The 25,663-nt window shown below is 59.5% G+C and overlaps 14 protein-coding genes across 14 annotated transcripts; 7 read left to right on the plus strand and 7 right to left on the minus strand.

The window, feature by feature from the left end:
• Positions 1-42: 42 nt before the first annotated feature.
• Positions 43-1,961, minus strand: CcaverHIS019_0310350 (uncharacterized protein; the record flags this gene model as incomplete). Its single annotated transcript, XM_060599547.1, has 7 exons — positions 43-591; positions 628-794; positions 829-920; positions 974-1,773; positions 1,815-1,841; positions 1,879-1,887; positions 1,941-1,961. 7 exons carry the CDS (start codon positions 1,959-1,961, stop codon positions 43-45), a joined length of 1,665 nt encoding a protein of 554 aa, XP_060456230.1.
• Positions 1,962-2,322: 361 nt separating this feature from the next.
• Positions 2,323-5,789, plus strand: CcaverHIS019_0310360 (uncharacterized protein; the record flags this gene model as incomplete). Its single annotated transcript, XM_060599548.1, has 3 exons — positions 2,323-2,507; positions 2,549-2,693; positions 2,727-5,789. The coding sequence occupies 3 exons, from the start codon at positions 2,323-2,325 to the stop codon at positions 5,787-5,789; spliced, it is 3,393 nt and encodes a 1,130-aa protein (XP_060456231.1).
• Positions 5,790-5,861: 72 nt separating this feature from the next.
• CcaverHIS019_0310370 (uncharacterized protein) lies at positions 5,862-7,170 on the minus strand (the record flags this gene model as incomplete). The annotated part of the gene is made up of 6 exons (XM_060599549.1): positions 5,862-6,011; positions 6,043-6,164; positions 6,232-6,460; positions 6,537-6,756; positions 6,898-6,984; positions 7,016-7,170. The coding sequence occupies 6 exons, from the start codon at positions 7,168-7,170 to the stop codon at positions 5,862-5,864; spliced, it is 963 nt and encodes a 320-aa protein (XP_060456232.1).
• Positions 7,171-7,294: 124 nt separating this feature from the next.
• On the plus strand, positions 7,295-8,329 carry CcaverHIS019_0310380 (uncharacterized protein; the record flags this gene model as incomplete). The annotated part of the gene is made up of 4 exons (XM_060599550.1): positions 7,295-7,306; positions 7,345-7,857; positions 7,942-8,082; positions 8,135-8,329. The coding sequence occupies 4 exons, from the start codon at positions 7,295-7,297 to the stop codon at positions 8,327-8,329; spliced, it is 861 nt and encodes a 286-aa protein (XP_060456233.1).
• A 140-nt stretch (positions 8,330-8,469) lies between these two features.
• RPC11 (uncharacterized protein) lies at positions 8,470-9,005 on the minus strand (the record flags this gene model as incomplete). Its single annotated transcript, XM_060599551.1, has 4 exons — positions 8,470-8,509; positions 8,546-8,633; positions 8,770-8,900; positions 8,935-9,005. The coding sequence occupies 4 exons, from the start codon at positions 9,003-9,005 to the stop codon at positions 8,470-8,472; spliced, it is 330 nt and encodes a 109-aa protein (XP_060456234.1).
• A 200-nt stretch (positions 9,006-9,205) lies between these two features.
• CcaverHIS019_0310400 (uncharacterized protein) lies at positions 9,206-10,106 on the plus strand (the record flags this gene model as incomplete). The annotated part of the gene is made up of 3 exons (XM_060599552.1): positions 9,206-9,447; positions 9,654-10,065; positions 10,101-10,106. 3 exons carry the CDS (start codon positions 9,206-9,208, stop codon positions 10,104-10,106), a joined length of 660 nt encoding a protein of 219 aa, XP_060456235.1.
• A 463-nt stretch (positions 10,107-10,569) lies between these two features.
• CcaverHIS019_0310410 (uncharacterized protein) lies at positions 10,570-12,659 on the plus strand (the record flags this gene model as incomplete). Its single annotated transcript, XM_060599553.1, has 7 exons — positions 10,570-10,611; positions 10,667-10,983; positions 11,125-11,452; positions 11,502-11,588; positions 11,870-11,947; positions 11,992-12,072; positions 12,111-12,659. 7 exons carry the CDS (start codon positions 10,570-10,572, stop codon positions 12,657-12,659), a joined length of 1,482 nt encoding a protein of 493 aa, XP_060456236.1.
• Positions 12,660-13,035: 376 nt separating this feature from the next.
• CcaverHIS019_0310420 (uncharacterized protein) lies at positions 13,036-14,172 on the minus strand (the record flags this gene model as incomplete). Its single annotated transcript, XM_060599554.1, has 2 exons — positions 13,036-13,291; positions 13,358-14,172. 2 exons carry the CDS (start codon positions 14,170-14,172, stop codon positions 13,036-13,038), a joined length of 1,071 nt encoding a protein of 356 aa, XP_060456237.1.
• A 296-nt stretch (positions 14,173-14,468) lies between these two features.
• CcaverHIS019_0310430 (uncharacterized protein) lies at positions 14,469-15,618 on the plus strand (the record flags this gene model as incomplete). The annotated part of the gene is made up of 2 exons (XM_060599556.1): positions 14,469-15,480; positions 15,533-15,618. The coding sequence occupies 2 exons, from the start codon at positions 14,469-14,471 to the stop codon at positions 15,616-15,618; spliced, it is 1,098 nt and encodes a 365-aa protein (XP_060456238.1).
• A 227-nt stretch (positions 15,619-15,845) lies between these two features.
• On the minus strand, positions 15,846-16,997 carry CcaverHIS019_0310440 (uncharacterized protein; the record flags this gene model as incomplete). The annotated part of the gene is made up of 3 exons (XM_060599557.1): positions 15,846-16,305; positions 16,340-16,461; positions 16,524-16,997. 3 exons carry the CDS (start codon positions 16,995-16,997, stop codon positions 15,846-15,848), a joined length of 1,056 nt encoding a protein of 351 aa, XP_060456239.1.
• Positions 16,998-17,246: 249 nt separating this feature from the next.
• CcaverHIS019_0310450 (uncharacterized protein) lies at positions 17,247-18,266 on the plus strand (the record flags this gene model as incomplete). Its single annotated transcript, XM_060599558.1, has 3 exons — positions 17,247-17,446; positions 17,649-17,829; positions 18,075-18,266. 3 exons carry the CDS (start codon positions 17,247-17,249, stop codon positions 18,264-18,266), a joined length of 573 nt encoding a protein of 190 aa, XP_060456240.1.
• Positions 18,267-18,637: 371 nt separating this feature from the next.
• Positions 18,638-19,703, minus strand: rpl36 (uncharacterized protein; the record flags this gene model as incomplete). The annotated part of the gene is made up of 5 exons (XM_060599559.1): positions 18,638-18,721; positions 18,768-18,894; positions 19,206-19,318; positions 19,581-19,625; positions 19,695-19,703. The coding sequence occupies 5 exons, from the start codon at positions 19,701-19,703 to the stop codon at positions 18,638-18,640; spliced, it is 378 nt and encodes a 125-aa protein (XP_060456241.1).
• A 709-nt stretch (positions 19,704-20,412) lies between these two features.
• On the minus strand, positions 20,413-21,566 carry CcaverHIS019_0310470 (uncharacterized protein; the record flags this gene model as incomplete). The annotated part of the gene is made up of 2 exons (XM_060599560.1): positions 20,413-21,304; positions 21,349-21,566. 2 exons carry the CDS (start codon positions 21,564-21,566, stop codon positions 20,413-20,415), a joined length of 1,110 nt encoding a protein of 369 aa, XP_060456242.1.
• Positions 21,567-22,916: 1,350 nt separating this feature from the next.
• On the plus strand, positions 22,917-25,618 carry CcaverHIS019_0310480 (uncharacterized protein; the record flags this gene model as incomplete). Its single annotated transcript, XM_060599561.1, has 3 exons — positions 22,917-23,264; positions 23,300-23,314; positions 23,357-25,618. 3 exons carry the CDS (start codon positions 22,917-22,919, stop codon positions 25,616-25,618), a joined length of 2,625 nt encoding a protein of 874 aa, XP_060456243.1.
• Positions 25,619-25,663: the final 45 nt, after the last annotated feature.

Genomic DNA, 25,663 nt, shown 5'->3' on the forward strand with positions numbered 1-25,663 from the left:
GGGTAGCTTAGCCGTGTCGTAAACTATGCACAAAACTATCTATTACAAAACCCAGCCCTGTTCCCTACCCCACGCCATGACCTTCTGCGCCGACGAGAAGTCGGTCGCCTTTCTCCCACGCGAAGGCTTGCTCAGCGCCTCGTCGACGTCCTGCAGCATGGCCCAAGCGTCCTCCGCCCGACTCCGCACTAATTCGGTCCTAACTTGTGCGGGTGTCTTGGGTGCTGTACGTCGTCCTCGTCGGGCATACGGTTTGCGTAGCGTGGGTGTGGAATGGAGGAGGTGGCCGACGATGTAGTGCAGCCATAGCACGTTCGTTGAGGGAAGGAAGGTTTCCCATGCACCGGCGCCCTCGACAACATCGCGCTGTTCACGATACACGTCCCACTGGTCCCCCACACCCTCGTAAACCTCTTCTGGAAGGGCAGAATAAACCGCGCCTTGATCTGGCATATCGAGACGAGACAGGCCAAAGTCGATGACTGTGACACGAACGCCTGTGGATCGCGTGTCCAGATAATCCTCGATGGGCGCTGGTGGGTCCGCGTCGACATCGTTTATCAGAATCTGCCCCTCGTGGAGGTCACGGTGCTGATGTCAGCCACCCCAGAATACAAGTCAGCTCACCTCAAAGTCCGTCCACGTCTCCGCTCGCGCGAGGGCGTCTGCCACCTGCCAGAAGACCGCCGCTGCTTGCACCCAGCCGCGCGTGTTCTCGAATCTGTAACTCTCGAGGTCATCTCCACCGTCGGCGAGAACGATGAGTGCGTATCGCTGTAAGGATGAGAATGAGTCTCGAGTCAGTTAAGGTGAACACTGCTAGCTCACCAGGTCGGACACTCTCAGTCCCTTGCTCCTCTCTGTAGCTATCCCACGCGTCCAAAAATTGAACGGGATACGCACCCTCCACGACGAACGCCCTGATTGTCAGCTGGGAAAGACAACGGCAGTAGAGATTACAGGTAGTACCCACCCCAGGAACTCGACAAACCCGCCTCCCGGCGTCTGTGACATCCGCCGCGTGATCTCGATCTCGCGCACGACGTCGGAAATCGCAGAGCAATCTGGAAGGTCGCTTGTTGCCTTTCCCTTCGATCCAGAGTCCGTTTTGCCTAACAGCGGCACCACCTTGACAACCACCGCGCTGTCGCCCTCCCCGACAGAGAAGACTTCAGAGTACGAAGCTTCCCCGACCTTGGTCACCACCGGCGACATGCCGCTCGGCAGCAGCTTGGCGAAATCCGGATTAGTACAGGCTTCGGAGAAGGGTATGATCTTCTTGGTGGTGGCGCACTTGAGGAGACTGCGCAGCGCGGTCTCGCGGCTGGACAGCTCGTCAAGGGAGACGTTGCGTAGCCTACTCGCGACGATCTCAATCTCGAAGTTGGCTACGCCACGCACTGGCCGTGGTGGAGTGAGTGGTCCCCGCGCCTTGCGCACTGAACGATGGGGTGTAGGTGGGCTAGCATGTCGGGGTGATCCGGCAGAGCGTCGGCGGACTGCGCTCTTAGCGACGTGTTGGCGCAGGGTTGGATCGTCGGCCAGCCGGCGGGGCGTCTTGAGCGACACAACCTCAGAGGCCTTGAGAACAGTACATGGTGTCTTGAGGACGTTCACTCTCGTTGGCTTGAAAGGAGTCAGAGGCTCCCTGGCTGGCTGGTCCGGCGACAACTTCTTCATCCTAGGCGGCCGAAGCGGCGTCGCCATGTTGGAAGCTGAGGCAGGCGGAGATAAGCGTGAGGGTGACAGGTCGGCATGGACGCTGATGATTCTCTGTGGGTCAGTTCTGCCTCCAAAGACATGTTTGGACGCACCGTCTGCTTCTTGCCATAGGTGGTGACCTGGAATGTTAGTGTCGTCGGGTACGGCCGACTATACCTTTCGGGTCTGGAAAGAAATCAGCCACGCCCCCACGAATTGCCCCCGCGCCCCCAACTCACTCGTTCACCGAGAAACGACATTTAAAGGATGTGTGTGTTGCTCTGTTTACGTGGAGGAGAGTGATAATATGATGATATGAGTGAGATCGAGTGTGAGAGTGCGTGAGTCATTGGAGCTCGCACCAAAACATCGAACGTCACTTGTTGTTTACAAGGCACGTGGTAAATTTGGTTCCGCTCATATGGCTTCTGAAGCGCGGCTGCTTTTTCCCTGTCAGTCAAGACTGACTGACCCAAACATGACCGCATCCTCCCAATCGCTGATATTGTCCCACTCACACAACACATTCTCATTGTCCATCAACATCATCTTGAGAAACATAGCATTGTGCATACCTATCGGTATCACCCTCGGCCGCATACCGCATCATAGCTTTCCATCATGGCGTCCTCGTCCTCGTCATCGCCATCGTCATGGCCGACCTTGGACGCATTCATGCTTGATCTCACTGGGCGCCTGCGCGAGGGAGGAAGCACCAGCCTCACCCAGTTCGAGACCAGCATCAACGGCGACTGTTATGACTGGCTCGATGATTACCTCGATAACATCGAGGCCCAGGGCAGACGGTGAGTCCCTTCTCTTTCCATCGCATCGCAACTGACAACAGTGCGCCTATCGCCGAGCTCATGAAGACACCCTCACGCACCGCCACTGCCAAGAAGACACGCGCGACGGCAACAGCCAACAAGGCCCGCGCCGAGCAGATTCGGCAGTTCAACCTCGCCCACAGCCCGCTCACCAAGACGCCTGCCGTGAGTCGTGGTGCTGTGCGATGCTAACAGCAGGGACGTATCCCCTTCTCCCCTCTGAGGCTGCAAGATGCCAACTCCGTAGCCCAGTCACCTTCCCGCCCTTCCCGCCCCCCACTCAAAGGCATATCGCTTGTCCTTACGCCCATGAAGGAAGAAGCTCCCAAGCCGGCACCCAAGAAGCGCGGACGGCCCAAGAAGAATGCCGACGTCGATAAGGAGAACGCTCAACCTGAAGACGCCCCTTCGAAGAGCACACGGAGTGCTTCCGCCAAGGCAACGCCGGCATCCACCGCGACCAAGTCCACCAAGACGAGAAAGGGCAAGGCGAAGAAGGAGGCCAAGGTTGCCGAGCCTGAGCCTGAACCTGAGCCAGTCGCAGAGCCCGAGGCCGCTGCCCAGCCAGAACCTGCACCTGAAGTCGAGGCTGAGTCAGAGCCAATCCCCGTCGTCGAGGAGCCTCCAACTCTTGCTGCTGCCATGGCTGCGGCCGAGGAGGAAGCGTTGGCCGAGTCTATTGTGGTGGAAGACTCGTTCGAGACCATCAACCTGGAGCCATCCACCGAGGCTGTCGCGGACGAAGGAGCCGAAGCCATGGAGGTGGACGAACCTACCCCTGTTACCCAGCATGTTGTTCACGTCTCCCCTGCCAAGGAAGCCACTCCACCCAAGTCGCCCTCTCCCGAGCTCACCAAGTCACCTTCACCCGTCAAGGTGGTCTCTCCCGTCAAGAGGGATTCCCCCGCAAAGGAAACCAGCCCACCCCGGCCTTCCGTTCCGACGCGCCAGGTCCGCTCGTCATGGCTTAGCCAGGCGCTCGGCACCAGCACTGTTCCCGTCGGCCACCGGTTAAGCACCCAGCTTGACCCTCTGCGCAAGAGCCAGATGGCCTCGAGCCAGAGCAAGCGCAAGTCCGACGCGGACGAGGACGAGATTGCGACCTCTGACAAGAGACCCGACAAGGTTGCGCGATTCGACTCGACCACTGCCACCGACGCTGCCTCTGGGCTTCCCATGTCGCCGAAGCAATTCACCTATTCGCGCCCTCCAGCCTCGGCAAAGTCGCTGCCTCAGGCCGAGGTCAGCACCCCCGCCAATGCTGCCACTCGTCTCGCTGCGACGTCTGTTCCCCAGGCCCGCATGTCGAAGCTTCAGGAGATGAAGGAGCGCACCGCCGCCGCCGCGGCTGCCCGGCAGCTGGAGAAGGCCGCCGCCTCCTCTTCTGTTGAACAGGCATCTACAAACGGCGGATTTCTCCGTAACCTGGGCGGCTTCCTCGGCCGCTCCGCTGACACTGGTAACGCCCGTGACCGCGAGGCACAGGAGGTGGCCGAGCGCGAACTGTCGCGCGTCTTGCAGGAGTTACATGAGCAGGACCAGAAGGCCGAGGAGGCTCGGGTTGCCCAGGAGATCGAGGCTGCCATGGCTGTCGGGATGGAAGACGCGTTCGAGGTGGAAGACTTTGGTGACCGCGCAATCGTCATCGACGACGAGTCGGCAGATGAGTACGAGGTCAACGACTCAGTCACTCTCCCTTCGCTCCCTGGCGACAACTCGTACTTGGACGATGACGACGACGACGAGCCTATGCAGGAGACCGCACTGTCTGCCCTCGCTGCTGCTGGCATCCAGATCCCCACGACCACGCCTGCCCGGACACCACCTCGGCCTCAACAGTCGCGGATCGCGCGGGCCATCAACTCGCCTACTCCCGCCGCCCGGCCGCGCGGGATGACTCCCACTATTGTCGTCTCACCTCCTCCCAAGCCCAACGCCTCCAAGCCCACGCGGACCAACAGCCGTGCGCCGAGTCGTGCCACGACCCTCGCTCAGACGCGCGGCGTCACTCCGTCCCGCGAACTGGATGACGAGGCGGATGACGAGGACGACGAGGCATACGCCAAGGCCCGTAAGGGAGCGTCGTCTCGCAACGCTCTCAACTCGTCCGTGTCGTCAAGTGTCAGCACCCTCACGCAGGCTGAGCGCATCGCCGGCAAGGTTCTCGGTGTCAAGGCTACCCCCAACCGCGTCAAGAGTGTGCAGGCTGCTGAGGTCGCCGCGAAGAAGGATCGCGAGGAGAGGGAGCGCCGCGCAAAGATGCGCGAGCAGCTTGAGCGTAAGAAAGCCGAGGACAAGAAGCGCCGTGAAGAGGAGGACCGGGTTAAGGAGGAGGAGGAGCGGGCCAAGCGGCGCGCCGACGAGGAGGAACGTCGTCGCAAGCTCGCACACAGCGACAAGATACGTCGCCTGAAGATGGAGAAGGCCGAGCAACAGAAGAAGCAGCGCGAGGCCGAGGAGCAGAAAGCGGCCGAGAAGGCAGCCGAGGAGGAGGCCGCTGCTCTTGTCAAGCGTAGGGCTGCTGCTGCGGCCAATAGGCTCAGCCGCAGCCAGAGCACGAGCAATCTCACAAAGGCGACAGCCAGCTCACTCAGCAAGGCTGCCGGTACCAAGACACCAGCCACCATGAAGCGCCTTGTGCCAACCCCGAGCAAAGTGACGCAGCCTCTGAACCCTTCCAAAACGACCAACGCCAAGGCTGGCCCAAGTGTCTTCCGCGTTGAGCAAGAGGAAAGTTGCTCGACCTCGTCGATCAAGGCCGTGAATCGCCCGACTCTGGGCCCACCTTCGCGCACCTCTGGCATGGGCCACTCCGCTGCCGGACCGTCCAACCCAGCGCCAGTGCGTACGCACGCTGCTACGGCACTCCAGCAGCAGCGCGCGACACTCCAGGCGCAGCTCGACCAGAAGGCTCTGGACGCAGAATCGGAGAACATTGTGCTGCCTGACATCAACTCGGAATACTCGGACTCGGACGACAGCGACCGCGAGACCGACTTTAAGCGGCCCAAGTGGGCCGACAGCCCCGAGCTCAAGGAGGCGCTCGAGATGCAGGCGAGCGTCAACCCGGACGAGCTGTTCGGGCCCATCCGCCCATTGAACATGGAGGAGCTGTTTAACGCGCGCGTCGGCAAGTTCCGTGCGCGCACATCGTCCGCCAACTGGAGCGGCGCGGACCGCCTCACCGAAGCCGAGGAGCGCGAGTACGCGCGCCGCATGGGCTTCAAGGCGATCAATGCGCCGCGCGACGGTGGCCAGTAGACGTAGAATGTTTTAACTTGTACTGCTTTCAATCAAATGTACCATGCGTGATCAGTGTTGCATTACCCCGGTCTATTGTACAGCAGTGGTCGTGATGGTCTTGTCGCGCGCGCGGAACATGAGCAGCAAGCCTTCGTAGACGGTCCAAGCGATGGCCGAGCTCGCCGCCTTGCGCGAGATGCGCAGTGACGAACCCGCGAAGAAGCCCACCAACCCGAGGTCCTGTTGTCAGATTGGCGGGATGAGAACTCACGGTATAGATGTGCCGTATGGCGCGCATGATCGTGGGGTTCTCGGCCGGCGCAACCTGCATGCGCGTCTTGACGCAGTCCGCAGGCGACGTGAGTATTGTCGCGAGCACCGAGGCCGAGACGGCTGGTGTTAGATCTCTTCACTATCTCCAAGTCCACTCCCAGTCGTCTCCGCTTGACCCCCCACTCACCTGATCCAGAGTGCAGTGCCGCATTCGGTACACTCATCTCCGGACGCATGCTCAGCGCTTTGCTCGCAAGTTCCTTGCCCTTCTCGTAGAACACCACATAGAGGCCAGCATAGGGGGCATCGCGCACCGCCGTAGCCGTGAAGCCCTGGAAGAGGCCGCGGACCCCGTCGGCGGCTAGGAGGTGCCGGAACCCGCCGATAAGCGAGCGGTATTGCGAGTATGCGTTGGACTGGGGTCAGCGGCAGCTATAGTAAGAATGGAATGGCGTGTCCACAACGCCTTCCTGACCAGACGGCGACACCTACCTCGAAGCGCGCCTTGATGACCGTGATTGGGTTTAACACAAAGCCGACGCTTGTCCGCGCCACGGCGCCCGCAACCAGGTTGCCAGAGGACGAGAGCTGGGCCAGCGCCGAGCGCTTGCCTTCGTTACTGGCGGTTGTGCGGGCAAAAAAGGGGACGAGGGTGAGCTCGTGCCGGATCGCACTGAGCATGTAGAAGTAGAGCGCGACGCCGGGTACGTTACTGCTGTCAGCGGGTTGACGCCAGATCAGTTGCCAACCCTTCTCCTCCGGCAGCCCATCTCGGCGCGCACCCCAACGGATCCCTCTCTCCTCCGCCCACCCCGGCCAGGCCTCGACGACCCATGGAACCCCGCCCACTCACCGCGCAACCGTCGGCACCGTTCCCCTCCAAAGACCAGTCACACCATCATCCCGAATGACCTGCCTCACAACAGGACCAAGTCGGTGTCTATGGTCAGCCACACAATAACACAGCTCACCGTTTCCGGCCGACATTGTATCCCTGCTGCAAACGGGTCTTGAGCAGATCCAGTGGTTGGAGACAAACAGCAGACGTAAGCCCACTAAGTGCCCCAGAAGCGAGGTGGTGTGTGGCCTTGATGCTGCTCTTCGGGGCCGCCGGGGCCTCCGCCATTATGATGAGATGGGTGGTTTGATGAGTTTGGTAGCTGACAGCTCGGTGGCTTGGGTAACCGAAATTACTTTGGTAGTGGGCAGGTGACGTCCAATTTACCTCCTTTCATTTCGTCATACCTATCATGACCTTCCAGGTGAGTCGCCTACTTATTCCGAACTCGGTTGATGATAGGACCGCGGCCAGAGCGTCAGCTCACTGCTTGCACTCTTGCGGTCTGCGCAGGATGGAGGTGGAGACGAAGACGAGGACGCAAAGGCGGGCCCGTCGTCGGCTGCGGCTTCCTCCGTTCCGAGCCGAAGCCAGCCTGCACAGGCTCCGCAACCCATGCGTAACTCGCAGTTGAGCGCGCTACTTGCCCAGCTCGGCCCATCCCTCCCGCAGTCGGCAGGCGCCGCGTCATCCGCGCCCACGTCGGCGTCCACATCTGGCTCATCCACCGCCCAGAGCGTGCGGCGCTCGGGGTTCGCCGGCCCATCGCATAACATCCTCGACCCATTTGGTCCCGTCGTCCAGTCCCGCCCGTCTGAGCGCGTGTCCGAGGAGGCGGTCAAGAGCAAGGACAAGGGCAAGCGAAAGGCGGATGAGATGGATGAGGGTGATCGCGACGAATGGAGCTTCACGCGCTGTCTCCCGGCCCTGACGGAGCTGCTGAGAGACGACGAGTTTGTCAAGGAGCTGCGTAAGGTGAGTCGAGGGTGGACTGGGTGGGTGGCGAGTATGTGATGAGGGCTGCCAGGGGAGAATATGGGATCGAAAAAATAACACCAGATGAAGAAGGACCAGGACACTGTCGAACGCCGCCTCTGGGCGCGCATGGAGAAGATCAAGGCCGACCAGACGGCCAAGCAGGCGCCAGACCGCCAAATTGCCAAGATTACGCGCAAGCCCGTCCCACCCGAGAAGGTTGCTGTGAGTGAGATGGCCGGTTCAACTGAGGAGGCTTCGGATGAGCTGACTGCAGCAATGGGAACGCGAACTCAAGGCACTACTGCACGACCTCTTCGTGCGTCACGTGCTGCCCTCCCTCGACGGGTTGGAGGCGCGACAGACCGCCCGACTCGTCGAACTCGGTGTACCCGGACTCGGGGGGAAGGCAGACGCACGTAGAGTGCGCGTGCGCCGGATTATGGGCGTCCTGGAGGGCGCGCTGGACTAGTACGCCAAGGAAGGGGGAGACGAACTGTACAGCCTGTATCATGTACCTTCATACAACATGTGTCTATATCTATGCCGCAATGGCCAAGTCGTCTGTGGGGTCGCATCGCCAACCTCGACCTCGCGCCGCCAGGTTGCGCTCTAGTTCTCGCGCCACTGGTGTCCGCAGTCGATGCACTTGCTGCCTGTTAGCTCTACGTCACGAAGGGGAGCTCACTAAAAGGTGGTCATCGGCTCGTCGGCGGAGCGGATCTGCAACTGGCGGAAGTAGGCGCGGTGGCACTCCTGGCACTTTGGGCAGTCGGCTAGGTGTGAGCGTGAATCGGGCGAGGAGGGGGATGGGGGAGGGGGAATGGGGGAGGGACCATCTCCGGTTGGACCACCATCGTGAACCCAAGCAACTCGATGCTGGCGTCGCTCCTGCCCATGACAAGCACTCACCATCAGCCTGGTCGACCCTAGCCCATGCTTCGGCACCGCCCATAACGTCGTCGACCTCCTTGCGCTGCAGATGGGTGCGCATGCTAATCTGCTGCGTAATCACCCACTTGTAGGGACACGTCGGGCAGATCCTGGTGTCAGCTCCGGACCAAGGAGGGGGCTTACCAGCACTTGTCCGGTCCATCATCGCCGTCACCGATCGTCAAGTTGTTGCTGCAGTAAGGGCAGAAGAGCATGGTGGACGAGTGAGTGGGTGTTGACAAATTCTTTGGCGGCGGTTTGAGGTGAATGCGGGGCCCGTGCCTGAGGGAAGGAGGAACAACATTCACCGAGTTGAACTGCAACCCCCCAACTCCAACTCTGCTTGTGGCTTCAGCTTCACGAATTCACCAAAAGCTCTCAAAGCTATAAACGAGATACAACTGGCGCGAACACCATGTCCGAAACGACTCTCAACCTCAAGCCCGCGACGGTGACGACGGCAGGTCCCCGGCCAGCTCCCAAAGCGTCCGACCTCGCCCCATTGCAGTTCGAGTACACCCCGAGCCGGGATGGAAGCGACGCCAACCTCCTCATCATGTTTCACGGGATGGGAGATACCAAGGCCGCGTTTGCTGGTCTCGGGCGCCAGCTCAACCTCCCCGCCACAGCCGTGTTGAGTCTCCAGGCTCCACTTGCGTGAGTGATGTGTATCGAGACCATGTGTGTGGGTGTGGCGTCGCCACAGTTGAGCTTGGCGAGGGCTTGACAACAGCGCGGTGGCAGCAGCAACATGGACAAGATTGTTCTCATCGTCATCGCTCAGCGCAAGTGTGGTCGCATGAGGAGGAGCGACGCCAAGCTCATCACCTTTCTGTCTCACTCACCATGTCCACTGACCCCAGTATCCCGCTCATGGACCCGCCAGCGTGGACGTGGTTCAACGCCTTTGATCCACTCTTCAACCCGCTCCCGAACCCCGACCCATCGCCGACGCTGCCACCACTCCGCGCGCTCCTCTCCAAGCTCGTGACGCTAGGTTGGGCCCTCGAGGACATTCACCTCTTCGGGTGGCAGCAGGGCGGCACGATGGCCCTCGAGCTCGCGCTCTCCGTCGGGCGTGAGAGTTTGACCGTCTCAAACGAGGTCAATGGGAAGCGCCTCGGCTCGGTCGTGAGCGTGTGTGGCAAGCTCGAGTCGTTCCCTTCCGCCCCAGTGCATGCCGCAACACCTGTGCTGTGGTTCACCCGCTCGACTGGTGCCGCGGCACAGAAGATGGAAACGACGCTGCGTCGAGCCTTCACCACGCTCGAGGTTGTCAAGGGTTCGGGTGTTGGTGCTGATATGCCAAGGAGTAGGGGGGAGTGGGAGGGTATCATGAGGTTCTGGGGACAAGTGCTGAGGCGTGCGAGGGAGGGATGGAGTGGGGAAGGCAAGGTGTATGAGGTGCAGGGAGGGAGTGGATCGGTGTGATGAGCGTGTTAATTCGATTGAGAGTGAGAGTGAGAGTGAGAGTGAGTGTGTGGCATGTAAACAGAATACAGTACAAAGACTGCCACGCCCCGCAGCAACAGTTGACTCACCCCACTTTCTATCAACCTTCCTTCCCTCCCATCATGATCTGACTTTTAAACTCGTCACTCTCACAACTCTTACTCTCTCACTCTTTCACTCTCTCACTCTCTCACTCTCCTCTTCGGGTACACCTTCCTTCTACTCCTTCTCCTCCTCTTTTCTTCCCTTCTTCTTTATAACCCACCTCTCGCCTTCTCCAACACCTTCTCTCCCACTCTGTCTCTTCTATAACCACCTTCAATTCCTATGTCGTCCTTCTCGTCGGGCTACGGTCTTCGTCCTGGCCATGTGAGTATTTGACCTTCTTTGACCACCTTCCTCAGGTGCCTCGTATTAATACCAGCGCGATCCCGGCAAGCTCCCTCCCGAGGAGGAGCGGGTTGGCCCAGACGGCTCGCGTCACCGCATGTACCCCGCTCCTAGCCCCACTGCAGTGCCCAGCAACGTGGATGAAGGCTGGCCCACCGATCCCCCGGCCGATCATACCCCCGTCAACCCACGCCCCACGCCCCAGACCACTGCCGATCCTTACACGCTGTCTGCTCCTATCGCCGTTGAAGATGGGTACTCTGCCCCGGACTATCGCGACGCCCCTCCTCACCAGCTTCCTGCTGGTGCCGTGGGTGCGCCGTATGTCGAGTGGCAGTCTGCGAACAACGAGTGAGTCATCCGGCCCTTTCCCCGGCCCTTCCTCCGCCCCTGCCTTACCTCTCCCGTCCTGTGCCTTCCCTCTCCATTTCCCCGTTCTTCCTCCCTAGCGCAATCCACATCCCCTTCCTCCTCCACATGCCTAACATTAAGCGCCGACACCGTTACCAAGAACCTGAAAGAGCTGGGGGAGCGCTTTGCGGCGTACGCCGGTCGGCGCGGCGGCGGTAACGACTCGCTTCCGCCGCCTCCGCCGAACGTGATTGACCCCGACCGCCGTGGTGGTAACCGGGGCTTCGGCAACCAGGACTCGGGCTGGCGTTCTCGTGGCGGAGGCGGTGGTGGTGAGGACGGCTGGGGTGGTGGCGGGGGAAGCGGTGTCAACGACGGCTCGGGCGGCGGCCGGGGTGGTGGGGGTTTAGGCGGTGGCCGTGGCGGCGGAGGCCGCACTTGCTTCAAGTGTGGTGAGGAGGGACACACGGTGCGTTTCTGTTTGACGATCCTACTCTCCTGTTCACTCCTAACGTTAGTCCCGCGATTGCCCTTTGGGCGGCCGCGGAGGGGGCGGCGGCGGAGGGAGCCAAGGTTACTTCGAGCGCGGCGAGGAAGGACACATTGTGAGCTTCAGTCTGGGACCTCTGCGAACTTGTTCACTGCTGACGACTGTCTCGCGAGCGCCCGAAGGGTAGTGGTGGTGGGGGCGGAGGCGCCTGCTACAACTGCGGGGAATCGGGCCATATGGTGAGTTTGTCCACCTCGCCTCCATGTTCCTAGCTTTCCTCAGTCCCGAGACTGTCCACAGGGGGGACGGCGGGGGAGGTGGGGGTGGCGCCTGCTACAGCTGAAGAGAGGCTGGCCACATGGCGGGTTATCAAAGTAGAGTGGCTGACGTTCCCAGTCGCGCGACTGCCCGTCCAAGCAGGGTGGTGGTGGCGGTGGCGGAAATTGCTACAGCTGCAACGAGCCAGGCCATATCGTGAGCTCGTCTCTCTCCCCTTCGGCATTCCTCACTGACTTCAGTCTCGGGATTGCCCCCAGGCTCGCGGTGGTGGCGGACCCCGCAGCGGTGGTTGCTTCTCATGTGGCGAACACGGTCATATGGTATGTGCCATCCCAACAAGGGCTTTAGCTGACCTCAGTCGCGCGACTGCCCCCAGAAGTCGGGTGGCGGCCGCAGCGGTGGGGCCAATAGGTGGGGCGCCTCGAACAACGGCGGCGACGGCGGTTGGGGAAACAACAACACCAGCGCTGGTGGCGCTGACGGATGGGGAGGTGATGCCCTCATGGCCTCCGCCGACGACGATGGCTGGGGTGCTCCCGCTCCAACTTCGACCGTTCCCACTCTTACCGCGTCTTTCAACAACAGTGGATGGGGCGGCCAGGCTCCGCAGGCTCCCGTCCGCAGCGACAACGGCTGGGGCGCACCTGCCACTCCGCAGGCCACGCAGGCGGGCAACTCGAATGGCTGGGGTACCCCTGGCCAGGCTGTCGACAACGGCAGCCACCCGTCCCGCCTAAGTCCGGCGACTCCTCCCCGCGGTGCGTTCGTCCATCCCGACCGCCTCGCCCTGCAGAGGGCTTCCCCTCTCCGCGAGCCCATTGGTCCCCCTCCTGGCGGTCATGGATGGAACTCTCGCCCTCCTGCGCCGGATGCTCTTGCCAAGGACGACCACTGTAGCGGCTGGTAAGGGCAGAGCAGCGGCTGCAGCGTTCGCGCCTTCACCGTACATGGTCAGCGGCCGGGCCTTCATCATCTCTGAGAGCAACCTCCACACCCACATTAATACAGCACAGATGGGATAGATAGCGTGGTACTGCGGTCGCCTGTAGACGGCAGTAGATATGTAGATAGTTTGACTGATGAAAATGTGACTCAACAGTGGGACTTGGTGCGTGTGAGCCTTTGCAAGAGCATCCCTTGTTAGTTTAGTGGCCACCGAACACTTGTCAACGTATACATGCACTGGACGATGAGGATGATGATGGTGATGATGATGATGATGATGGTGGTGGTGGTGGTGTGTACAGAGAGGCTGTGTTGGTTTTGCAGAGTAAAGAAGTCGTCTACTTCTTGGGGCCGCAGTTCTTGACGTCTCCATTGAGCACAGCCTTGACCATGCGCGACGCCAGGCCGAGTGTCTGGATACCCATGGCGCCCTGGACGTTGATGACGCGACGCTGGCCGTTGATGGCGTGGTCGGCGCGGTACGCGTCCTTGGCGGCCTGCATCTTGAGGGGGTACTCGGCTGCACGGGCACGATCTGTCGCGGCCTTGGTGCGCGCGACCAGTGATGCGGCGTGCTGCTGCTCCTGTTCGGCACTGGGGTCAGCTTGTACGAGAAAGTGGGCAAAGCTAACGACGGGGCAAGACGCCAAGGATACTTACGTCAAAGTAAATTCGTCCGTCCACCCCCCAACGCGCGGCCGCTCAGCAGGCTTGGCAACGGGCTTGTCTGGCTGACTACTGAGCTTGCTAAGCGTGGAAGCGAGCAAACTCGTGAATGGCGCAGGTGTAGCCATAGGTTGGGGTTTGGGCTTGCGCAGCAGTCCAGCGGTAGCGGACGAGGTTGGCGTGCCAGTCCCAGCTGGAGCCGGACGCTTCTTGGGCATGACCTTGGGCTTCTTCTTCTGCGACTCTTCCGGAGCCTTGTCCATCTTGGGCTCGTCGACCTTGGGCTCGTCCTGCGAGGGCTCCTGCGAGGGCTCCTGCTCGGGGGAGGCGGTATCGTCGGGCTTGGCGTCAGGCTTGCTCGCCTCCTCGTCTTCGGCCGGCTCGACAACACCACGTTTACGTTTGTCGCTCCTCGTGTTCTTCTTAGGCCCATCCACTGGCGCCTTCTCCAGCGCGTTCTTCTTGCCCTTGCCCTTCGACGTCTCCATCATCTCTCCCGCCTCTTCAGCATCCTCTGAAGCCTTTCCCTTCCCCTTCTTCACTGCCCGTCCGCGTGGCTTCTCCTCCTCATCGGTAAGGTGCGTCTGGGTTATGGTCTCGTCGTCCATGGGTTTGGCGACCTTGAACCGTAGCTTGGGCGCAGGCGGGCTTGGCGCTGGAGGAGTCGGCGCGCGTCCTGGTGATGGCGCGGCCAGAGGGGGAGAAGGAGCGGTATGGTGAGATGCAGAGAGAGCAGCGCCTGGAGATGGGATGCGTGAGGAGGGTGGGGAGGAGAGGCCAGAGGACTGGGAGGATTGTGGAGAGGGCATTGTACGTGGTGGGACAAGTTGGGGACGGAGCAATCGGCTTGATCGATGGCCTTTTCTGTTGGGTTGGGATAGAAGCGTTGCGAGTTGTCAACAATCTGACCACAAGACTCGGTAACAGCTTGATGGTGACCGACTGTCACTGCCCCACTCCCCCTGTCCACTTCCTAATCCATCTTTCAATATTTATGCAAGTCATTAGGATTCCATTTGCCACCTCCACACCGTGCCTGGCAAAAGTTGAACATGGGTCAGGATGAGAATGTTGGTGTTGATGTTGCTCCAAACACACCATCGCAATGCCGCGCCCATCTCTCGGCACACCCAAGTCCAAAGCCAAGGGAACACCAAAAGCTACTCCCAAAGCCACTCCCAAGGCCACTCCCAAGACATCAAAGTTGGCGGCCAAGCCCAAGTCCAAGACCAAGACCAAACTGTACTCCAACTTCCTCCCTATCCCCCTCTCCCTTCCCTCGACGCACTGGATCTACGTGCGCCCTCACACCACCAAGTCGACCGATGACGCCCAAGTCGAACGCACGGCGCGAACTCTATTCGCCGCCAACATGCCGGTAGACGCCTCGGAACGCGACCTCCGCGCCCTCTTCTCGCGGTGGGGCGTCGTCGAGGCGGTAGAGGAGAGGGAATCCTCGATCGACGTGTTGGGAGATGCGGTAGCGGGATTACCGGAGTCTGATGATGAAGACGAGGATGAAGATGAGGACAAGCCAGAGGCAGAGGCAGAGGCAGATGCAGACGCATGGACGTTTGTCGGTACAGCCCAGGCGGCGCGTAAGCGGCGGCGTAAGGCTGTTCTTCCGGCCAGCGTGCCCGATGTGGTTGCCCTCGAATCCGTCCCTTCGTTGGGACTGAGCGGGTCGCGCTCCATCCGCGTCGTCTTTACCGATCAAGTCTCGGTTTCGCGGGCTATGGCTCATTCCGGTCCTATTGCTCTTACTCTCCAGGGCAAGGGATTGAGCTGGTACGAGGCGCGGTACGCCACTCTCCGCCCCTCGCTCGCCAGTGTACGCGCACACGCCGACTCGGCAATGGCGCGATACGACCATCTCCATTCCCTCCTCCTCGCATCGAGGGCCAAGGCCCACGGCGCCGGTGCGCTGGTCGACGAAGATGGGTTTACGGTTGTCGTCCGTGGTGGGCGGTATGGCCGTACTGCTGGACGAGATGCTGCTGGTGTCGCTGTTGCTTCTCGCGCTGGAGCTGCGGCGGCCGCGCAGAAGAAGCGCGGAAGGGGGGCGGGAGAGCTCAAGGATTTCTACAAGTTCCAGAGCATGGATCGGAAGCGCAAAGGTGAGTCCTTACTGAGCGATGGGACGAATACTGTGGGCCGGCCTGATGGCAGAACTCGCCGATATGCGGGCGCGCTTCGACGACGACCGTCGCAAGGTCGACGAACTGAAGCGGCAGCGGCGCTTCAAGCCGTACTAGTAGATTTGGAAGCTTGGCAGAGATGTACCATTTCAATCCACCCACACGACACCGATAGCGGCGTGCCGCATGCATATGCAATTACAGGATTTTGATGAGATGTTTCTAGCTCCTAAACAGCCCCCAAGCCCCCAAACCCTCATCCCATCGTTCTACGTCGCGACCGTGGATTCGCGAGTCTAGCGGAGGTCCCTTATTCTTCCTCTCGCTTTCCCTCCCTCTATTACCTACGCCCGCTCCTTCTTCCCCTCCTCCTGCAGTCCAAGGACCTTTTGAGCCTCGAGCGCGCGATGCGACGCCTGGCCGATAGCCCGCTCAATGTCGATACACTCCTGCTCGCGCATGGCGAACGCCTTCTCGAGTGCCGGCAACTGCTCGGTGCGAATCATCATGTCGGGATACGGTGCGGGTTCGGTTTCGGTTTCCTCCTTGTTCTCTGTAGTCTCGGCCACTTGAGCCTCGCCCTTCCCGCTTGCCACCTCGCCCTCGATAAGGGGCTGCTTGGCGGAGTAAATGTCGTTCAATATGTCGCTAGGCTTCTCGGTGATCATGCCCAGCTTGAGAAGGGATTCGAGGTACGTCGCGCCCCGCCATGCCTTGTAATGACTCCACGCGCGCCACAGGACGTAGAACATGGGAAAGTTGGGGATGATGGGGATGATGGCAAACGGCCATGTGAGGGGCGAGCTTGTGTTAGCGATACACACTCTAACAAGCTTACAGAAGCACACAACGGATCATGCTCTTGCGGTGGTACGGGATCGCGTGCAGCAGGTTTCGATGCAACTTTGGCAGCAAGGGAGGTACGCCAAGTCCAGGGAGTGTCGGCCGCAGGAGGGGGATCTGGCGTCAATATTTTGTTGTTCTGTCTTTGCATCACGCTGCGCGCTTGCTCGCCAACCCACCTCGATCATCTGCTGTGCATCGCCCTTCTTGGGATTGGCAACCTTGACCCCCCGGCCCTCATGAACAGCCTTGAGCGCCCATTCCTCGTAATTGATGCGGTCCATGAGCTTCTCGCCTCGCTCGTGGAACCAATACATCCACGACTTGTGCGGCTTGTGTCCGAGCTTGTTCCACTCGTCTGCCGCCCTGTCCAATACGCGCTGGTAAATTGGCGGCTTGCCTTCTGTCTCGGGAACTTCTGGCTGCTGTACGTGGTAGAGCATGAGCGGCGCCTCGCCAACCATGGGCTCGACGGCTCCGGGGGACAGCTTCTTGCCGATACCAGCCTGATCGGGCTCTGGTTTGGCATACACTGGTGCTGGTTTGGAGAGCGCATTGGCTGCGGCGGCGCGCCCAGTCGTGCGCAGCGGACCATGAGGTATGCGCACGAGTGGCAGTGCGAGGATGCGGAACGGCCGCGACGCTTTCGACATTGAGTTAAGGATGGATGGGGATGAAACGCAAATCGCGAAGAAATGAATGGACACGCGGTCGGCTTGCAAGTTATCCTCAAGCCACGTGGGATCACAAATGAGAGATCGACAAAACTACAAAACTACGTCATGCTCACTAACCCCCTTGTTGATTACAGCACAAGCAAAGGTAGCCAAGCTCTCTTGTTGGTTGGTAGATTGAGCAGTTAATACCTCATCCTCACTCACTCTCACTCGCCAACTACCCATATGACCGAGTCAACTGCACCGCCTCCTGCTCATGGCCATGATCCGCATACCGGCGGCAGCGGCGCACAGTCCTCTGCCTCAGCGGTGAAGGAAACCCGCTTGACCAATCTCAAGACTAACACTGCCTACTTGGCATTGGGGAACAAGGCCGCCACAAAGCCCAGCAGCGTAGCGACGCGCTCGGTCCTCACTACGTTTCGGTAGGTCGAGTGATACTGGAGCCAAGATCAATTGATCGGCGGCGTGCCGAACATTCGATCGTTGCATCGGCATCTAGACGCGCGTCGTTTTCTTTCTAGGCAATTGGCGGACATGTTTGGCGTGGTGGCATTGCTCGGCCGTCGCTATTTTCCTCCAGTTGTCTCCCTCGTCCAGGCCTCACTCACGCTCCGCTTACACCAGCTATGTCTTTCGATACATGATCCGCCGCATGTTCCGGGTGGCGAAATACGCTGCTATCGGAGGAGCTATTGCTTTTGTTGGTACGGGTGTGCTTGGTGCTCTGGGGACCGGGATTGCATGGTTCGCAGCCCCGAGTATGGGTATGGGTATAGGCATGGGGATCTCATGGGCCATTGTCAAGGTGAGTTTGAGTCGCATGGGAGATTGAGCAGCTGCAACATTCTGGTGACCTGAATCGCAGTTACTTTGCTGCTAACTGCAATGTGCGAAGCACTTTAAGCCTGCAACCTCACGTCTGCAGTCTCTCTAGTGATCTATTACATCACTCACTGTCTCGCTCGCTCCCATTGACCATTCCCTTCTTTAACAACCCCTCTCTCGCTCTCTCGCTCCTCGCCGACCGCCCAGCGGCCCGGCTGACCCCAGTTCACGTGGCGGCACCGCCCCGAACGCTTCCGCGGAGGGTGGTGGAGTGAGATGGCCGAGCGCGCATTCGAGGGCCGCGATCCCAACAAGGACGAGGAGGCGGATAGTGAGGCTGCCGACGCAGCTGTACAGCAGAAGATGGAGAACAAGCGGTTACGGCAGGATGTGTGGGCGCGCGCGGAGACTGTGTAGTCGCTGCTTCACTGGCAATTCAATTAATTCAATAGAGCTGCGAACGAGCCAGGTTGCTTGCTGAGTGCATTTAAAATGTTGAGGATCCGGGGACATGCGGCCTGAACTTTGAACTTTGAACTTTGTAGCTTGAGGATGTGATGGCCCAAGCCTACACTAGAACACAAGTTTGCCACCGGCCACCTGCCACCTGCCTTCCTCACGGCCTACTCTGATCACCTCAGCCATCCCATCTCCCTCCACTGCCCCTGCTCCTCACTACGACCCACAACCCACCTCCATCAGCCCATCCCACCCTCATTTGCTGCTAGCACACCACTCTGCTGCATGCAGTAGAATACAGAACGGCCCAAACCCTCTAACCGAAGCGTTTAGTGGCCCGCAGCGCGGCGCTGCTCCTGGATGATCGAGGAGAGCTCCTCAACCTTGCGCTTGGAGCGGAGGAGGGTGCCGAGCTGGTGTGAGCTAGTATTCTCTTTCTGCATGTCGCTGTCTACTCACGCGCTTCTTGGTGAGCTTCTTGGCCTTCTTGTCCTTGGAGTTACGCAGCAGCTCCATGACGCGCTTCTCGTAGGGCGAGAAGCCGGCGACCTCGCGGATGATCGACTTGACGAAGAGCTTCTTCTCGCTGGGGTTAGTTGTGTTCCGTCATACAGCTCAAGAGCTAAGGGTGCAACTGCTGGAGATGGCGCGGCAACACATAAACGCAAGGCAAGGCCCAGAGAGGCCAGTAGCCAGAGGACGCAGATACCTGGACGGTTGCGAGTGCGCGCAAAGGCAGCTGTGTAGCTACCTGGCACAAGCCTCCTGATCGTCGAAATCCTTCTCCAGTGTCCAACGCCCGTCCCAGCTCCGTCTCCCTCTCCTTTCCCAATTCCTCTCCGTCCCCATTTCCCTAGTTCTCCAATGCAAATCCTGCACACTCTCGCACCGACTCACGTCTTGATCCCCTTCTTGTGCGAGGGCTTCACCGCCTTGGGGATGACGGTGGTGGGGTAGCCCTTGTTGAGGCCGATGCGGAGGTTCGAGCGGGTGGTGGGCGCCATTTCGTCCTGTTTGTTCAAGTGAGTTCGAGAGGATATTGTATGCGCGTTGTGTGAGGACAAGGAGGAGGATGAAAGGAAAGGATGTCGGTGGGATTTCGTTGCAATGTTGACGCAGAATTTGGAACGCGATTGACGGGACGCGGAAACGACGCGAGAATGAGGACGCGGAGAACGAGAACGAGAACGAGGACGTAGGAAGAACGCGGATATCGAGTAGACGGCGAGGCTAGGTCAGCACAGAGGTCACGCTCGACGCCGTCGTACGCACGATTTTTGAGGGTTGAGGAGAGCGAGGTCGACGGTGAGCACAAGTCTACCATGGCTGCAAGTGTTGGGGGTGAAACGCCGAAAAATGCCGCCAAATTGGCATCGATACATTTACTTCCGCCATCTCGGAAAATGACACCTGGAATAAACCACGTGTCGTACCCTGATATCGTTCAAGCCGTGTATAAATTGCACTGTGAACCAAAGTTGATCTTCATTCGCAACTCTGACTATAAACCAAGATCCGCCCTTCTCAACCTTTACGGGCGCGTGTCTATATGGCGTTGGAGAAGATTGACTGCCATTAAAATGCGTCGTGGTCGGTCACACGCCTCGTTCTCAGCGGGGCTTGTGGGCCCGGCGTTTCGCTTTAGGCGTATATCCCTTCGAGTATGGAGTATGGACTTGTTTACGTGACGCGAGGAGGCAGGCGTGGGAGGGAGAGATGGTAGCCAAGAGACTGGTAGTATGAGATGGGCCGGATAGCGGAGGCGATGGTCGAGGTCCGAGTTGGCTTGCTGTGCGTGGCTGGGCACTAGCTGCGGGTTTGGCCAAGTTTGGCCCTCCAAGTCTTACGTTGGGCTCACCGCCATCGGACTGCGGATATTGCTACCTTTAGCACCGAGGATATTTTGAGCGTCTTAGTGCATCATGTCTGTCTGAGACAGTGGGAACGCGACGCATCGCGACATGCCGGACGGCCAACCTTGAACTAACTGGCGCACTTGCAGCAACCCATCACGACCTACCCTGCCCGTTTGGCCAGAGTCAACAACATGCATTGTCCGGCCTGGCATTACGCAGTAGGGTATAAGATCTATCACTCTATCAAATCAGAACATGGCGCCAGCGAGGGCGACAGCCACGCACGCCACAACGGCGGGGAGGATGTGCGATGGCTGTGCCGACATGGCACCCGAGATGCGACCACCGGTGCCGTTCGCAGCGCCCAGCCCCGCGTACAACTGCATGTTGCGGAAGTACGAGAACTGTTGCTTGGGCGACGCCCACGACTGGTCGTACCCGCCAAAGAAGGTCGAGAAGTAGACGCCCCCGATGCTCTCAATGGTGGCCGAATTGCGAATCTCGAGGTTGCTGAAACTAATAACCTTGTTGCCGTTGTAGTACATCTCCATTACGCCGTTGGCGATGCCCTCCGCGTTGAGTGCAACGTACAGCCACACGGTTTGCCACTTTCCTGTCGCAAGGCTGTACCTTCCACGACCGAGCGACGTGCCATAGTCACTGTTGCACGCGACGCCGAGCGTGCTGCAGAAATTCTTCTGGCTGGTCGGGATGTATGTGTACAACTCGCCCAGGGCGCCGTCGCGCCACATGAGGCGGCTCGAGAAGCACTTGAATGCGGTCGCTTGATGCCCGCCCGAGCAGCCGATGGGGTCGGGCCCACCGCGCAGACCCGGCAGCTTGCCACCCTTGTTGAACACGAAATAGTCGTCCAAGTAGAGGTCGTACGCGAAAAGCATGCGCTCAAACTGCCCGTTCGAGGTCGTGTTGGGTAAGATGTTCTTCGAGTTACTCGTCGCCTGCAGCGGCTCTGCGTAGAACTGTGTCCCGCCCGTTCCTGCTGAGTACGAGCCCTGCGGATACTCGATACGGAGGACTGGTGTGTCATTCTTAGCTGCGCGAATGTCCGCCCTCTCCTCGAGGTCGGGCACGGTCGCATCGCGACGCGTCAAGGGCGCCGAAGGATCGGGCACGAACGATCTAATGTCAGCCACGTTCGTCAGCGCGGTTTCTCGCTGACGCACATGTCGTCTCTCCCGAAGCTGATGCCGTGTTGAGGATTGACCGACCACTTGTCGAGGACCCAGTTGTCGGCGTCCAAGCCGGCGATGGATTGTGTGGGAAAGGCGAAGGTGTAGGACTCGGTTAGCCCATACCCTGTGACGACGTCTGCGATTTGCAACGCGACAGCGGTGTGCGAGACAACCGCAGCGAGGGCGGTGACGAGGGCCACGCGCACCATTGAGAAGGAAAGCAAGTGAGGATGGGTAAAGGCAAGTCGAATGCGAGCAGTGGGCGGCACAACTCAGTGGAGGTTGGGGACGGTGTGTGCACAGATCAGCTTGGCGAGGTTTGGGATGGCCAGTGTCCAGGTTCCCGAGGCAGGAGGCGGGAGGAGTAGTCAGTGAAAGGATTTGGTGGGGAGAAGTGGGGTTCGAGTCCCGAGCGCTGCTCGACGGGGATGAGATGAAGTCTGCCGGGTTGAAGGAGTGGATAATAATTGGGTATAGGAGGGAGTGCTTGAGGATGAGGATGAGGATGAGGATGAGGATGAGGATGAGGATGGGGATGGGGATGAGGATGAGAGGAGGAAGTAAGCAAGTTGGGTGGCGGTGATGGTAACAACTTGAGGCATAAAAGCCAAGCCAAGTAAAAGGGATCAACAAGCGGCCAGCGCGTGCCAAAGTGCTTGGATCACCCAGAATAGGACGCGTACCAGGCTAAAATACTGTGCCCCTCTCTTAGCCCCCCTCCCCTCTCTCCTCTCTCACCCTGTTCCCTTTCATCCTTCCCTCCTACTCTCTTCAACCCATGCCTCCCAATAGCATCGAGACACTGAATAGCGCACGTTTGTGCGCTCGCTGCTGTCGATTGCAGTTTGACATCAACTATACCAGGCCAAGCATGTCAAAGCATGTCAAAGTGTGGTTGACTCAAGATGGTTTTGGAAGTGGGGCTGACTGACATCTGACGTATTTGTGCGTTAAAGAGGACACGAGGAACGTCAGGATCACCCCAGGTTCAAAAGAATAATACTGCCCCACTCTCATAACCTCAATTCCTCAAAACAGAGTGGGGCAGGGCAAGTCGTTAATGCCGCCCTCCTTTAACCTTCTTCTGGTAATCGCAATCGCCGTTGTTCGTTGTACCTCTTCGGTTGAGCCGAACTTGTCCGATACCACAAAGCCAAGTCATTAAACCGGCGGCGGTATGCACCATTCCTCAGCTCCACAATACGTCAGTGTTGTCTCACACCTTGAGCTCAGGTCGGAAGCAGACTTGTTGGTTCCGCCTCGACACAGTCTAAGACGGAAAACAAGGGTATCAATGACGACGAGTGACGCCGAACATTCTACACAGGACCTGCTTACAGAGAGAGAACATGTCAATCTCAAGCTAACCCGGTGGCCACCTTGACGACACTATGGGAACGTCAGCCACACCACGGCATTCGAATACCAGAACCACACGCCCCACCTTTGATCTCTGGTCAGAGGCAGAAGCCGGACACGAGACTCGGCGATGATATAAGCCTAGCCCGGGCTCCACTACTGATTGACAACACCATGCTCCACTACTGATAGACAACACCATGCTCCTCATTTACTTACTGGTCGGCCATGCGGCCGCGCAGATGGCCGAAGGGCCACAGGCGCCGCCCCAAGTCCAGAGCCCGACATTCACTGCGCCCATCGCAAGCATGCCCCTAACCCTTTCCACACCCGTTGTTTCTGGACCGACATCCTCTCCTGCAGGAACTGGGGGCACACAGACCACCGTCAGCACCGCCGTCCCCTCGGTCTCTGGGTCACCTGATACCCCGGTTCCCGGTCAGGATACGGTCCCGCCCATTCAATGGTGGTGCGCTGACAACGCGACGTATTGCCCCGGTCGGCTCCTGCAGGATGTGCAGCTTGCCGGCGTTTTCCCAGACTCAAAGGTGGGTTCCTGGAAAAGAGAGTCGGCTGACATCAGACATTTGTTGACAAGGTACGGTCGGGATTTGTAGTATCTCTCTTTAGCTGACCCCAGCCGACGAATGGCTCGCTCAACGACACGCTCAACGCTTTCGCAGCTCTGGGAAACAATGTGACGGTCGGCCAAATCGCAACTTTTGCATCAGACTGGTTCAAGGGCGAGGGGCTGGAACTCGAGCCCGTCGAGATCCAGGGATTCAATCCCAAACCTGCGATCTTATCCAACGTAACCGACCCGCTATATCGCGCCTGGGTCTCGGTCGTTCATGGATATTGGACGCTTCTGATCCGCGCGACGAACGAGAGTGCGCTCTGCCAACCCGGCCCGACCGGCTGTTCGAGCTCCTTAATCCCGCTCAACTACACGATCGTGGTTCCAGGCGGTCGATACCGCGAAGTATATTACTGGGACAGCTACTGGATTCTGCAGGGCCTTCTCGCAAGCGAACTGGACAACTATGCCTGGAATCTTCTGCAGAACTTTATGGACCTCGTCGATACTATCGGGTTCATTCCGAATGGCGGGCGAAAGTATTACCTCAACCGAAGCCAGATGCCCGTCTTCGCACAGATGGTACACACGTACGTCACTAAAACGGGGAATACGACTGTACTCGACCGCGCTCTGCCACTCCTCGACGCGGAACTGCAGTGGTGGGACATGAACCGCACGACGAATGTTACGAGCCCGTTCTCCAATGTAACGCATAAAGTGGCCCACTTTGCCGTAAACAATAGTGCGCCTAGGCCCGAAGGATTCGTCGAGGATCACGAGGCGGCTTTCGGCACTTCCCAGAGTCCCCAGAACTTCACCGAGCAGCAGAGGAGCGACCTGTACGCCGAGCTCGCTAGCGGTGCCGAATCGGGATGGGACTATTCGTCGAGGTGGTGCCGCGAGCCAATGCTCAATGAGACGGATAACAACGTCGTCCTCCGCACCCTTAATGTTCGCGGGATCATCCCCGTCGACCTTACAGCTCTCCTCGCGAGTAACCACTACCTCGTTGCCGAGCTGTATGAGATGCGGGCTGGTAACGGGTCTGGTGGGCCTGTGACCGTCTCTGCCTCACCTCCTCCTCCCACGACCGTTCCTAACACTGCGACGCCCAGCCACGGCACGCCACCTGCCCAGTCGCCCTCAGCTCAGTCCCCTCCCGCCAACTCTTCAGCAACCCTGTCCACGCCTGCGGAGTCACCCGCGAAGCGGACAGCGGTGCCCACACTCCCTGGTGGCAATAGCACCCTGGTGCCGAGCATGTCACCGTTGTCTTCTCCCCCGCCTCCAAATGCTACTACCAGCACTGGTGGAACCAGCGGCGGCACTGGCGGATCACCTGCCGACAAAGCCGCCGGCCACCGCGCAAAGGGGGACGCGTATAAGGCCGCCGTGCTCGACCTGCACTGGGACGCCGAGCGCGCCTACTTCTACGACTACAATATCAGTGCGAACGCTCACTCGTCGGTCTACTCGCCCGCCGGGCTGTGGCCGCTCTGGCTGAACATCACGCCCGAGGGATTGGAGGGGAACGAGACGATGGCCCTCAAGATTGCCAGTGGCCAACGCTTCATCCTTGGGAACTATGCTGGAGTACCCTCTGTCGCAAGTCTCCTCCAGACCGGCCTAAACTGGGACTTCCCGAATGTATGGCCTCCGCATGTCTACACCACAATCAAGGCCTTTGAGACTCTCGACCGCCTCGTGCCCAACGCGTCGACCTTTGACGCAATCGGTATCCCTTTCGACCAAGTTGCGCCGAACCAGTTCAACCTCGACCAAACCGCTCTCCCCGAGCAGCCGGCAGCCACGATCGGCAACACCTCCCTCTTCACCAACGTCACCGAGCCCTGGCCGAAACAGATGGCCATCGAAATCGCGCACAGGTACATGACTGACGCGTTCTGTTCGTGGTACAGCACGGGCGGAGCGATCCCGGGCATTCTCCAACAACTCCCTCTTTCCGACCTGAACGCAACGGGCACCTGGACGCCCGACCAGGCCGGGCACATGTTCGAAAAGTTCAACGTGACTGACCCGGACGCGGCGGGTGGGGGCGGTGAATACACGGTCCAGATTGGGTTTGGGTGGACGAACGGTGTAGTTCTCTGGACGGCTGGGAGGTATGGGGAGTTCCTCCCCGCCCCGACGTGTCCCCTTATCCCGATTGTGGAGAATGGTAATGGTACCGCTGGCGGCAACGGCACCGGTGTGGGAACGAACCACACCACCCCAGGCGCTGGCATGAACGGCACCACTCCAGGCGCCGGCATGAACGCCACACAAGCCATGTTCCGCGGCTACCGTATCCCACGCAAGTAAGAGCAAACTCTAAAGTAATGCAGCGTTTCAGAAGTTTGGCGGAGT

Source organism: Cutaneotrichosporon cavernicola (assembly GCF_030864355.1).
Source record: "Cutaneotrichosporon cavernicola HIS019 DNA, chromosome: 3".
NCBI classification, from domain to species: Eukaryota; Fungi; Basidiomycota; class Tremellomycetes; order Trichosporonales; family Trichosporonaceae; genus Cutaneotrichosporon; species Cutaneotrichosporon cavernicola.